General features: G+C 47.9%; 1 protein-coding gene across 5 annotated transcripts; it reads right to left on the bottom strand.

Annotated features, from left to right (window-relative positions):
* Positions 1 to 187: 187 nt before the first annotated feature.
* LOC106750284 lies at positions 188 to 13,222 on the bottom strand. 5 transcript variants are annotated; one of them, XM_014630513.1, is made up of 17 exons: positions 12,764 to 13,222; positions 11,818 to 12,008; positions 11,573 to 11,749; positions 11,332 to 11,471; positions 11,057 to 11,241; positions 10,824 to 10,954; positions 10,580 to 10,699; positions 9,736 to 10,035; positions 9,555 to 9,648; positions 9,173 to 9,254; positions 8,831 to 9,097; positions 8,258 to 8,452; positions 7,779 to 7,912; positions 7,011 to 7,346; positions 5,225 to 6,941; positions 3,685 to 4,479; positions 188 to 1,283 (listed from the first exon to the last, which is right to left on the bottom strand). In XM_014630513.1, the coding sequence occupies exons 1-17, from the start codon at positions 13,097 to 13,099 to the stop codon at positions 1,015 to 1,017; spliced, it is 5,469 nt and encodes a 1,822-aa protein (XP_014485999.1). In that variant the 5' UTR covers positions 13,100 to 13,222; the 3' UTR covers positions 188 to 1,014. The 5 variants fall into 5 exon arrangements, with proteins under 5 accessions (XP_014485999.1, XP_014485998.1, XP_014486000.1 ...); XM_014630512.1 differs by having other exon boundaries at positions 9,555 to 9,651; XM_014630514.1 differs by lacking the exon at positions 188 to 1,283 and adding an exon at positions 1,293 to 1,507 and having other exon boundaries at positions 9,555 to 9,651.
* Between the last annotated feature and the right edge of the window lie 414 nt (positions 13,223 to 13,636).

A 13,636-nucleotide genomic window follows, 5' to 3' on the forward strand; every position in this document is an offset into this window, starting at 1 on the left:
TCAGTCTCGTTGTGTTTACCGTATAAAAAGTATTTTAATAATTACAATACAATAAGAAACGACGTACATTTGTTGAATTATGTATATATATAAACCTGTCGGTGTGTACTACGCTAGTAGTAGTATGGACTACTCGAGGAGAATGTAGATACAGAGAGACACATAGAGGTAATATAGACGCTCTAAGGTAGGTAGAAACGCGTATCTGCTTTTATTGGAAAATAAAGGAAAGAAGAGAGACAGAGTGTGTGTACGTATGTGTGTGTCTGTGTATGTTCGTTCATGCGTACGCCTCTATCAACTGTCTATGAATGCACGTTGCATATGCGTGCGTGCCTTGCGCGTCCGTGTACGTACGTTTGCGTGTGTGTGTGTGTGTGTGTTTATGTGTGTACTTCGCGTGTCCCCGCATAATTGTGTCGAGCGACTCCGCGAGCGGATCCCGGCGGATACGCGAGGCTCTCCGGCCGCCGTACGCGCGCGGGACGCTGACGGCGGCGCTCGTTACACGATTACACTCACGACACTCGCGTTATTTATAACATAACCTCGGCCAGGCCGAGCGGCGTTTTTACAAATACCGTCGCCCTCGTCAACGACGATTCCGACGATCTCGACAGGTCCGTTATCATCATCATCATTCCACCATTCATCGTCGCCATCGGCTAGCGCGCGCGACCTAAGGAATTCGTTTCCTAATTATAACTCAACGATATACATATACAGAGCGATGTGTCGTGCGGCGGCCGCCGTCCGTCCGTTCGTTACGCCGTCGTCGCGGTCCTCCGCGTCCCTCCGAGTCCGTCCCCGCGTCCCGATGGTCGGCGACGCGAACGGCTTCCCACTTCCCACTTCCGAGAGAAACCCGAGATTCAGCCCCAGCGAGCCCTCGGCAGTCCCCCTTCCTCTCCCTCGCGCGAACGGTACGGGGTCGTCGGCGTGCCCCGGAGTCGGACCGCGACTCTGGCAGTTGGTCGCACACCGCGAACGCCCGCGAGATTAGCCGACGACAGATCAGTTGGCCGCTATCACGGTGGCGGTCGTCGCCGCAGCCGCGGCCGTCGACGAGGACGACGAGGAGGAGGAGGAGGAAGATGACGACGAGGACGACGACGATGATGATTTCTTCTTGAACACGATGTCCTTGAGATTGAGATTGACCTTCTCCTTGCGCGGCGGCGGCACCGACTGCAGGCAGAACCTCTTGAAGGCCTCCAGCTCTCGCTCGGCGTCGTCCATCTCCCCGTCCTCGAGGTCTATATCTTTGGGCGTGAATACGCTCTCTGCAAAAGACACGCTCTGAATACTGGAGGTACAGCGGCGCGACGGTGATTGCTAACAATCCGCATTTCTCTCCTCTTTCGTAAGCTTTTTTTCTCTTATTGTTGTTATCAACTCTTTTCTCTCTCTCTCTCTCTCTCTCCCTCTCTCGTTTATCTCATTCTCTTTCGCCTTCACCGAATGGGTGAATACATGGGCGCAGCCGGGATGCTTCTTCCCTTCCCTTCTAAATTTTTGACAAGTAGAAGTAATTGAATGATGAAAATCATAATAAAGAAATATAATCGATATATCGCGATCTATATTCGACAAAGAAGCTGCAGTACACGTTTCATAATTAAAAATTGACAACAAAGTATTAGCCAGCAATGTTTTGTGAAAGTGAATGCAATGAAAATTGTTCAATTTCATCGTCAGAAGTCACGGTAAAAAATTTGGTGTAAAAAATGATCCGCTGAAATGTCTGCGTTACTTCAACTTCGGGGAGTATGTTAAAAAGTACGCGAATATATGTTGAATTAATATATTCGCCCTGGTTAACATGTTACTTTTCAACATATCCACTTTGTTGAAGTAACACAGAAATTTGAGCGGACAATTTGTAACGCAATGTCTGCATTGTCTGCAATGATTCTGGCGTGTTTCAGTTACTCAGGAAGAATCTGGTTTCAGACGCGCGCACGGAGAGCCCCAAAACGAGATGAATAAAATAAAATTTGTGTGAAGATAAATTTCTTCTCCCTCTCCCCGACTGAAATCCTGGCTACGTCCATGACGGATATACTGTGTAGGTAAAAATGTAGTAAATGTAACCAAGTGGAGGGATCGAGGAATAGGTGAAATGCCGCTAAGTTTCGTTCGGACGTTTCAACACGGCCACTCACGGCAATTCGCAAAATTTACAATTTAATTCACGAAATGTGGAGTGACTGTGTACCGGCAAAAATACTCGTGTGTGATGCTGGACGAATCGATCAACGACCGATCGACGGCAACCCCTCAAGCTGACGACAAGTGATGGTCTCTCTCTCTCTCTCTCTCTCTCCCTGCGATCTTTCGTCGTGCGAAACGGTATTAGCGGAGTTGCATCTTGTGTGAGACTCCTCTTCGTCATTGTGGGAAACACGACAAATCTGTTCGGCAAATTCGATATGTGACCGATTCGGAGCGCATGCGCGCGAAATTTACCGCGAGAATCGCACAGACGGCGAGGTGACGGCGTCGTCCCCGACGCGTCTCGACCGGGAAAAGGAGGTAGAATGAAACAATGGAGGAACAAACAATGTGAGTGAGTGAGTGAGTGAGTAAGTGAGTGAGTGAACGACTACCCATACTCGTGCGACACTTCACTACGAGAAGAAGAGTCCTCAGAGATTCTGCGCCCGACGAAGGGGAGAAGAAGAGATTATAACACTGAAGAGAAAAAAGAAACGTATTTTCCTTTTTATTTAATGTTATCAGCAGATTAAAAAATATCGTATATTGCGAATTATACGTCGCACTCATGCGCATCGTCACAATGTTATCACAATGAAATCCCATCTACGTGTTGCGTGTCGTTGTCATAGTCAACGGAAGTCTCTCTCTCTCTCTCTCTCTCTCTCTCTCTTCCGTTACCGGTGGTTCTCGTTCGCGCCGACGATCTACGATTCACGCCGCACCGCGAGATTCTATTCTAGTCAGTCCGGATTCACAATAAACGTGACAAGCCCTCTCAGTCCGTACGACAGGACCCTGTTCTACGCTCGTTATGGAGGAACTGTATTCGACAAAGAATATCGCCCGGAAAGAAGCGCGATATCGAGACGAGCTCTCGGGACGGTAGGAAAACGCGACAGAGAAAATCAAAAAAAGTGCTCATTAGTTACTCGTCTCTCTTCCGGATCGCGATTTCTCCTCGAGAAATTCGTGGACAACGATTCTCGAGAGCGTGTCTCTCTGTGCATCTCTTTTCCTAAACTAACATGCCTACCTACTTATCTATTTATCTATCTACCTATCTATCTATTAATCTATCTATCTATCTGTCTATCCCTCGAGGATATTCGTTATTCGACAAATCCATCCGGTGTGCGAAAAATCTTTCGACCCAGAGAACGAGTGTCTTCGTGTTCTAACATACGTAGGTAGTGCCTTCTCTCGGCGATGCGAAGCTTAAGATAAAGCCGTTGTCAATGCACTGATGAACCTACGAGTGAGTCCAGAAAGAGAGATACGTATGGGTAGTGTTTCTTTCCTCTCGTTCTTTCACCTCCCCCGAGAAGGGAGGATTTGTAGTCACGCCGGGAGCGTAAGATGCAACCCGGATATGTGTACGTGTGTGTGCGTGTGTATGTTAAAGAAAACAAACAAAATGAAAGAAGCAAATTTACATGTTAAAGTCTGATTATTGTTGTTTCTCACCAACGAGGTTCCAGTCATCCCCGCACTGTCTCGTCCCGCCGCCTCCGCGCTTCTTCTTTTTCTTGCTCTTGCCGCCGCTACCGTTGCCGCCGCCAGTCGCCATGATCGAGGCGCTCATCGCCTCCTTCACCGCGTTCTTCGACTGTCTCGCGTCCTCCATAGTGGTCGCCGCGTTGGCCGGCTTCACCTTGGTCAGGGTCACGCTGGTGCCCTTCAGATTGATACCGTTCTCCGGGATCGGCTGGCCGTTCGTTACCTTGCTGATCTGAATGTTAGCCAGGCCGGAGAGGGAGGCGCAGTCGGTCGGCGCCAGTCGGCTGCGCAATTCCGCGAGGCTCGACGGTAGAACCGCGGCGCCGGTGTGCTTCGAACCGGCGCCGCCCGTGCTGTCGGACGTCGCCGTCGGCATCCGGTTGGCGGACATGTCACCCTTGACGATGTAATCCGGCCTGGGCGCTGACGTCAGGCCGGCATTGATCGCCTGCTGCAGAGCCGGACTCCTGATCGTCACCATGCCGTTCTCGGATACCTTTATGATGGCAGCCTGCTGCGTCGGCGGCACCTTCATCGGCCCGAACGACGGGTTCCTTATAGTCACCATGTTCGTGCCGGGATTGTGCAGTATCCTGGCCGGTTCGTCGATCACACCGTGATCGTGATTCGCGAACGCTTCGCTGCTTCGCACCGGCGACGTGGAAGCCGCAGTGCTGTTCGCCGAATTCCCCGAATTCTTGTTCTTTTTCTTCTTCTTTTTGCTGCTGGTGCTGATAGGAGCTTGAGATTCTTTCGGCCCATCTAGAACAACGCCGGAGAATTTAATCGAATCGTCCCGATCTGCTGAGACATCTCTTGTCAATACTAATGTCGTTGACTCTAGTTTGATACTCATCGGTCAAATGGACCCGAGCGAAAAATTCTGATCTTATAGTTGTTGAATTATTCTACGTAGAAACGTAGCATTTCTTTTCTTAAAACATGCAACATCTTCTGCCTCTTTCCGTGCAGAATTAATACATTGTCTTCTCTTATACTTTAAATCATCTGTAATAAAATGACGATAAATTTACGATGTATCTTTTCAAATTTTATGCACTCCACACTATAATATCTGTACATTGAATAAACATACTTATAAATACTTAAAAAAATTCAAGCGCTACTCTCTAGTCACAATGACTATTTTAATAGAATTAGTAAAATTGTCCCAAATGAAGAGAAATTAATGTTACCACAATATCAGCGAGAAATAAAATTCACGAATGTCATAACGTGTAATTATTTTTTATTTAAAAAATTATCAAATACTTAAAAATTGACAAAACAAAATTTGTAAGACTCTCACTTGATGTGTCAATGGTAAAAAAAAAAAAAAAAAAAAAAAAAAAAAAAAAAAAANACGAAATATATTTGTTGTCATATTTGATAAATGATCAATTTAATTTAAATTGGCAACGCAACGATGTTACATTCTCATCGGAAGGCCTCGAATTTCTTTTCAGCGAAACGCGCGCGCGGAAATCTCGCGGGAAACTTGGCTCACCTTTCTCGTTGGTCTTCGGCAGCAAGTCCTGCTTGAGCTTCCCCGTGTCCACCACTATGACGTTCCCGCCAGCTTGCGAGCTCGCGTAGCTCGACTGTACGCCGCTCATCGGCGCGGCGATGATGGTGGTCTGCTTGGGAGGATTGACCGGCTTCGGCATGGGGGCAGGTCTGATCGGGATCGGCTTCGCCGGGGCGTCCACCTTCGTGATCGTGATGCCCGGCGGTAGCTTCAGATTCTCGATGTCGATCTTGGAGTTCGGGCCGATGTCCTTGAACTGGCTACTGAGCGGCGAGTTGACTCGTTCGTTGCTCTGCACCTCCGCGGGCGAACGTTGCTTGCCGGCAATTTGGCTCGCCTTACCCGCACTTTTCTGAGAATCGTTCTTGTTCGTCATTTTGTTCGCGTTGTTATTATTAACGTTCTTACTGTTCTTATTGGAATTGGACTGTACACTTTTGTCCTGCTGCTGCTGCTGTTTCTTCGCCTTTTTGCCAGCCGCCGACTCGCTCGTGACACTCTGCTGTTGCTGTTTCTGCGACACCGGCGTCTGAGGAGGCGTGCTCACCTTACTCTGTTTCTTGCCGTTGCTGTTATTGGCGTTTTGCTGATTCTTGCTCTTGTTCAACGTGTTCTGCTGCTGCAGCATGTTCTCCTTATTCTCCGTGTTCTTCTTGTCCTTCTTCGACTTGCAGCTCTTCGTCTCGCCGGCCGTCTGCTGTTGAGCCTTCTTCTCGTCCTGCTGCTGCTGCTTGCCGGTCTTCGACTTCTCGTTACTCGCCTGCTGCTTCAGATTCTTGCCGTCGCCGACCTTGGCCACTGCCTGCTGCGCTTGCTGTTTCGTCGAATTCGAGTTCGATTGCTGCAACTTGTTCCCTTGCTGTTGCAGAGTCGCGTTGTTGCTGTTATTCCCCTTGGCCTTCTTCTTCTTGCCGCCGTTACTCTGGTTCTGTTCTTGTTCCTTGTTGGACGAAGGCTCCTTCGTCTGACCGTTCACTAAGGTGAATAAAACCTTGTCCTCGGCCGGCGTCTGGCCCTTCAGGGTGATCGTGACTGTGGGCTCGACGCTGTTCGACTCGAGCACCCTCTTAATGGTGACTATCTGCGGCTGGGACTCCGTCGGTGCCGAACCGCCGGACTCCTTCGCCTTCGCCTCCTCCAGCTTCTTCATTTCCTTCTTCAGCTTCTTCCTCTCCTTCTTCGTCAGTTTCTTGTCGAGCGGATCCACGTCGGAGGATTTGTCCGCATTAGGCCCGTTTTTCGCGCACACGGCGTTCGCGGATGGCTTGCCGCCCTTGTTGCTCGCTTCGACCTTATCGCCCTTCGCGCTACCTTTGTTACCTTGACTGGGATTCGTACTTCGTATCTCGCACTTATCAGTACCGTTAATACTTTTGTTCTTCGCATTCGCAGACGACGTCTTTGTCTTTGCATTTAAACGATTAATACTAACGGAGCCGTTGCTGCTATTACCGTCGCTACAAACCTCTTGCTTATCCTTCTTCTTGTCGTTCAACGGCTTTATCGCGGGCAAGGATACTCGCGAAGACGTCGGCAGGATGGAAACTTCCGGTAAGCCGCACTGAGGCAAGAATTTCCGATGTGGAGGCTTCTTAGGATCGACCACGGTGATGGTCACCTCAGGCGTCTTCTTCTGCAGCTCTATCAACTTCTGCCTCTGAGCTTCTTGCCGGTCCTTCTTCATCTTCTCCTCGAGCTGCCGAGGGAATGGAGAACGTTGTTAACGTCAAACTGAATACAGAAGCGCGCATTGTCATAATTTTACCTTCCGCTGCTTCTGCCTCGCTTTCTTCTCGGCCTTCTTGTTGTTATCTTTCTTGCTATTGTGATTGCCTTCGATGAATTCCAACAATTCCTCCAGATTCCGCTGATCCCGTTGGTCCTGTTGGACGGTCGAGGCTGTCGAAATCGGAGTGTTCGATCTGGGAACGGAATTCGCCCCTTTGGACTCAGAATTGGCATTGTGGGGCGATGACCCCGACGGGCTCTTTGGCGGACTGCAGCCGGCGGCCTTACACTTCTTCGCCTTCTTCTTCGTCAACAGCTGCCGCAGTCGTTCCCGCATCTCGTTGTAGTTCCGGCTTACCGGCGCGACCGATGGCTAAGAACAGGAGACACATTCGTTAGTCGTCCGCTTAAAGAAAGCAGAAAGGATTGAACTTCGTAAAAGTCGTTAGAATTTAATCCGTTACTACAGGTGTAGGAATTAATTGAACGCAAAATCCTTTTGTAGGCTATTCATACTATATATCAGGATTGGGTAATAATTAGAAGAAAAATTAACTTATCCATCTCTGCTGTGCACTAAGAAATATTTACATAAGCTCCATACGTTAATACTTCTTAATCTCAAATATATTTTTATCGTTAATACAGTATAAGTATCGTTAATACGATATAAATAGCCTATGAAAGGATTTCTCGCATTCGATTAACTCTCTGTAGTAACGCGTTAAATTTGACTTTTCACAGGTTCAAATCTGTCCGCCCGTTAACGCCTTTAAACGCAAGAATTCGGCGCAAACAAACTCACAACTCCGTGGCCGAAGACCTCGCAGTAACAGCAATCACAGTGCCGGTTTACATCCCTCTGCGCCGAGCTGCTGGTGGAACACGAGTCCTCCTGGCTGCTCACCGAGTCCGAGCAGTCCCCGTCTCCGGAACTCACTGAAAACCCACGTTAAAACGTGACGATAACCGACGCGCTGGTTCGACAATGTATACGCAGTACATATATACTGACAATCATTACACGACACTCTCTTGATGTGCTCGACATTGGCTTGTCTGTGGCATAGGTGCGGTGTATGATTGTTATACATGTAAAATCTGGGATAGGATGCACCTGTGTTTTTCGTCGGGTCCGTCAGTGGTGCAGGAGGGAACGGATGAATGGTACCTGTTTTCACGTGAAGAATATACACACGTAAAGACACGTAATGACAATAGAAAGGCGGAATTGAATGATCGAAGCGACATGAGGTGACACGGGGGAGATGCCGTCGCACTCACCCTGATGAGCGTTATGATTGTGAGCAGCGCTCGGCGTTTGCGTGGTAGAATGCCTCGTTTGGGTCTGCGCGGATTGCGTGGAGCCGGTCTTCACCGCTGGTTTCGGGCTCGGTTCTTGAATAGTTTTCACAGTGACGGAGGCCTGCGGCACTGGCTTGGGCCGACCGTTCGCCAGAACCGTTGTGGGCTGTACAGCTGCTTTCGCACACGTCGTTGTGTTGTTTAGTGTACACGTGATATTATTCTCTCGTAGTCACGGAGGGGGATATGTCAAAGATATAAAATAATTTATACAGGCTGATTCAGAACAAACGCTTCTCCTTCAACAGACATTCCTGGCTGGATTCGGGGACAACTTCTCCTCTTTCACAACCTCGTCCGAAGATTGATTTTTGAATTATAGGTGAATCGAGTACAAGTAGGCGACTCACCCTCAGACGCGAGAACATACGGGGACACGGGGGTACTAAGCTTCGGACAAAGTTAGGAAAAAAAAATTCGTCTCAGAATCCAGTCAGGAATATGTCTTTCGAGGGACAAGCGGTTGTTTTAAAACGCCCTGTATATATTTACATTTAGTCAAACAAGGACACGCGTCCCATTTGCGCCTCGAGCTCAGTAGACAAGGACAGGGCGGGTTTTCCAGGATTTCCTTCTTCCTTTCCGCTATTTCTTTCGCGTGTTGGTAAACACAAGAGCAAGGCTCCAGTCCGGGTGTCTTCGTGGCGGCGTCTTTATGCAAAGCATTGCGCACGCCCGACGACTCCTTCTTCGCCTCTTCGTCATTGGAATTGTCTAGCTTCTTTTTAACCTGCGTCGCTGTACAATTCACGGCTCCTTCTAAAAACACGTTAACCTCGATATCGATATGTGTCGTCTGTTTATTTATCATTAATCTGCCGGTTTATCTCTTACCTGGGAACCCGTTGCTAAGGATCGGAGGTGAACTTGTATTTTCCTTCTCCACCGTGTCTTTTTCTAGTTTACTTTCCATATCCTGTGACAAGGTAACGTCATTAATTACTAATGTAATCGTGAAAGTTGAACGAAACCTTCAATTATTGAAGATTATTGCCAAAAACTTGCTAATCCATATTTTTACATATCTTTTGAAGATTAATATTATCATCTAGGTATAGATAATTTTCACTCGATTTTAACGTATATAATATTTGAGAATTGAAAGAGAATTGAGAACTGAAAGAGAAGTCGTTATACTATAATCACTTAACTCGTGCATAATAAACGAACCAATAAATGTGAAGAGGGCTCAAAAGAACAAATGTAATTCCCTTACCGTACATTCCACTTCCGTTTCATGGCAAGAGTGACAGTCGCATTCTTTCCCGTTCTCGAGTCCATTCTCCAAACCGCCGGAGTCATCGTGATTGCTTCTGAGTCAAGGGAGTTGGGATTATAATACGAAATATAAACGCGAGTTTAACACGCTACATTTCATCTCAGACAAGTGCACGTACTTGACCGATCTAATAGCGTATTGCGCCAAGTGGCACGTTATACGCGTGTAATCGTGACAATCGTAAGCCTTTTGTCCGACAGCGTCCACCTCACTGGCGGTCAATGCCCCAACTATGTCTGCCAGCTTCTGATGTTGCGCCTTGTTCCAATCGTCCAGCAATATTTGAACTATCTCTATACTCGGTGGCATAGTTATAGAATCCGAAGTGAAGTTAACTACAGGACTCGAAGGGCGGCTGTTGTTTTCGGACGTACCCGCGATGAGCGTCGAAAACTGTCCATGGATCTCTTGCATTTCACTGAGAAACCAAATTTTCACCATAAGTGATTCGGAGAAATTTGAAGAGATTACATTTGGAAATAATAAGACTTTCTCTAAATCTACACTCCTGACGTCCTTACGTCTTGGCGACGTGCAGTAATTAAACAAGGGAAATTCAAAGGTCCACATTCTGAACTCACTTTTATCGATAAAAGTGCCTTAAAGTGTGAGTTCTCAGTCAATCAGGTGGTTCCTAAGCCACTTTCAGAAACACTTTTATTGAGTCCAGAATGTGGACCGAAAACTTTAATATGATGTATACATGTATAGGATCTTTTTTACGTTACATGTTTTCGAGATATAAAACGAAATAGTATTTTGACGGGGTGAGAGACAGGAGAGAAGAGGTTGTTCGTAAAAACATCGATTTCTCAAAGCCCTTAGATTCGTCGAGAAAAATGTTGCAACCTTCTCGTAACTGAATTGTACGCGAATTTTGTTGGCTACAACGCATCTGAAGATGAATTTAACATGGTCTTAATTACAAGACTCGACTATGAATATCGGCCTACATAACTTACTTTCCCATGTCACACGTTTTGTTCAACATGTTGCGCTCCACAAACTTGCGCGTTGCTGTGAACAATTCCCAGGCTTCCCTGATCTGCCTGAGTCTCGTCATACGAACGGCTTGTTCTGCACTGAATAACATTTTGCTCATGTAACCTTGCCTTACACATCCACGACGTTTTTTCCGCAAAAGACGTCCGAAATGATATTGTTTTATCGCGAGAACGTCAGGCAGAACGATATTCTCCAACTTACTTGTATTTATCCATCCATCGTTCCGTTTCAGGCCACAAATTAGCGATCCTCGAAACCTCCTCGTCGAAAGATAAATATCTGTGAACAAGACCTTGGTATTCCCGGCCTTTCAACGGCAGAAGCTTTCTCATCTGCGAATGCGAGCGCGTGTAAACATTAAAATTCAATTCGTGTTACAAATCGTGTCTCACCCGTATCTTCGGTCGGACGTGTGTGTGTGTGTGTGATCTTACCTGGCCGATAAGCATAGGCAGATTGTCCTGCACGAAGGGGTCATTGTAAACGTAAATTTGATACAACTTTTTGATGAAACAGTCCCACGTCAAGTTGAACTTGAAGAGGTAATCTTTCAACGGTTTCACCAAGTCAGAAATCTGAATCGCCGTCGACACGAGGGCGTCGTAGTCGTCCAACAAACCTACGCATGAAGATTCGTACAAATTTCCCAGTGCCATGCGTGCTCCTTTGTGGACTACGTGTAAGCTCTCGCTTACGAAGTAACACTAACCGGTGAGGAAAATTTCCGCTAAATTGCTCTCGCTACGATCGTTCAGAAGTGCTAACAAACGAACTTTTACTTCCACCACGAACTCCTGCGCCTGGCTCACCAGCCTCATGAAAAGCTGGTGGGGGTCCCTTTTACATAATCTGCGGAGAAGAGTTGGTATCACACATACACATACACACACAAGTCTGCTAGATAACACTGTTACGGAGAACATCCTGAGTAATCACGGATGATTTCTTACTGAATAACGGTATCGTGCATATCGTTCAAAGATGATCTGCACTGGGACTCTGGAGGCTCCGAGGAGGCACGAGCTATTTCCAAGGTGGCGTTGAAGGTAGCACGTATACACTGTCGCAGCTCGCTCCATAGGCTTTGGAACTTCATAGCTTTCTGCAACTCCTCCCTAAACATATCTCTATCCAAGGAACACCCGATTAACACCTTCTGTCCGCCTCTCGATAGACTCCCAATCGCTGACTTTACCGTTTAGCTTTGGAAGTATCACAGGAGCAGGAATCCTTCCCGTAGCGCGACGCACTGTCCACAGCTGCCGTAGAGGAGTACGAATTGACAAGTGCGTCGGCCAGTTGAGGCGGGCTGCTCATTTCCATGCTGACTCCCAATCTCACGCCCCTCATAAACGCGTTTATCAGGCTGTCGTCAACCGTTGCGCACTGCAATGATCAAACGGCTGGTATCAGAGTAAACTCACCCATGCGACGAACTTTCCAGTCTCTAAGAGCGGCGATGATACAAATAAAAACCGACTGTGCAGTTTGCAAAGAACATAAAATAATAAACAAAACGGTACATCGTTCGACTGTTATGCTCCTCGCATATTGTGATAAAGGATTTGGATATGACTTCACCGAGTCACACGGTCTGTTCTTTCTGGTCGAACTAACAGTACAAGTTCAAGAAATTTATGCAAGCTGAAGCATGAGAATCTCACACGTAAGCTTCAGCGTGTATGTCGACTTCTTAAACCGATGCAGCCACTTTAGCTACAAAGAACGGGCCGACAGAAAAACATACACAAGTATCTCATCCCAGATAAGAGATCCATTAACTACAACAGCCTCATAAGATAATAACGATCTAAACCTAAAACTAACACCTAAAACTGGAAGCTTAAGTCCAGTGATGGAGCAGCTGAACGCAGCACCTAAAACTGAATTACTCCTCATTAAGATAACAAATACTAAATTACAAGGCAAATATATCGTAACTGACTCTTTCAACGAGAAGAAAGGATCAGACGATACTTTTGTTCGCGACTGTATTCTTGGCTTCGAGTGGATCCACAAGCGCGAGCGGGGATCCCTGGCCGAATCGAGTCGTCGAATTCAATCGGACTGGGAGTTAAACGACGGCCGGCTGTCGTTTTATGCGATTCGTGGAAAGAAACGTTGAAGGGACCACGACATACCCCGGTCGAGACGAAGTCCGTGACGACGGGGAGCACGACGCGCGCGTCACCGTCCTCGTGGTCGCTCGGCGCGTTCGCGTCGCGACGCTTACGCGCGGAGTCGTGTTCGCCGACGGCAACGGCGTCCTCGTCGCGCAGCGCGTCCTCCTTCGCTTTCAAATTGATCAGGCCCCTTATTACGGCGGTCGATCCTATCGGAATGTCTTCCATCGTGAGCTCGCCGTTTCGCCCGGTGGCGATGCCGCCGCCGCTGGCGGTGATGCTCCTCTCACGCGGCCCGTCCTCGCCGCCGTCGCTCATGCCGTCAGCGGCGCTCTGTGCTCGTGCGGCACGCATCGTCACGGCGCGCAGGCAGCGTCTTCACGTCGTGCGAACGGCCAGGGAATCGATTCGCGCTTCTACCACGACTTCAAGCCGCGTAAACACGTAGGCCGCGCGTTCATTCGGTCAACACTCGGCTCCCTCGATCGCGCAATATGGCGTCTACCGTCTTGCACCGCGCGCTTCGGTCCGACGCGGCGTCCGCGGTAAACTACCCCCGAGACCGTCCGTTCCGCCGTTACCGCCTGCCGGCAAGGTCGCTCCCTTGTATAGTGTAAAGCGAGGTCTACAATGCGCTCCTCGCCTCTTGTTTCTCGCTCTCTCTCTCTTCCTTCTCTTTTTTCCTTCCTTCCGTAAGAACTTCTATTTACTTGCGGAAAAGAGATAAAGAGCGGGGAACGAGAAACAAAGAGACATATTGTAGATCAGGCTTTAAGTCTCTTACGGTTCTCTTACGGAACGAAAGATAGAGAACAAGAACAAGACGCAAAAAGCACACTGTAGATCAGACTTAAATGTTCAGTGTTGCCAAATCGGTAGGAGCCTGAGAGC

The sequence above is a fragment of the Dinoponera quadriceps genome, unplaced genomic scaffold (genome assembly GCF_001313825.1).
Source record: "Dinoponera quadriceps isolate SergipeBrazil2010 unplaced genomic scaffold, ASM131382v1 scaffold3676, whole genome shotgun sequence".
NCBI classification, from domain to species: Eukaryota; Metazoa; Arthropoda; class Insecta; order Hymenoptera; family Formicidae; genus Dinoponera; species Dinoponera quadriceps.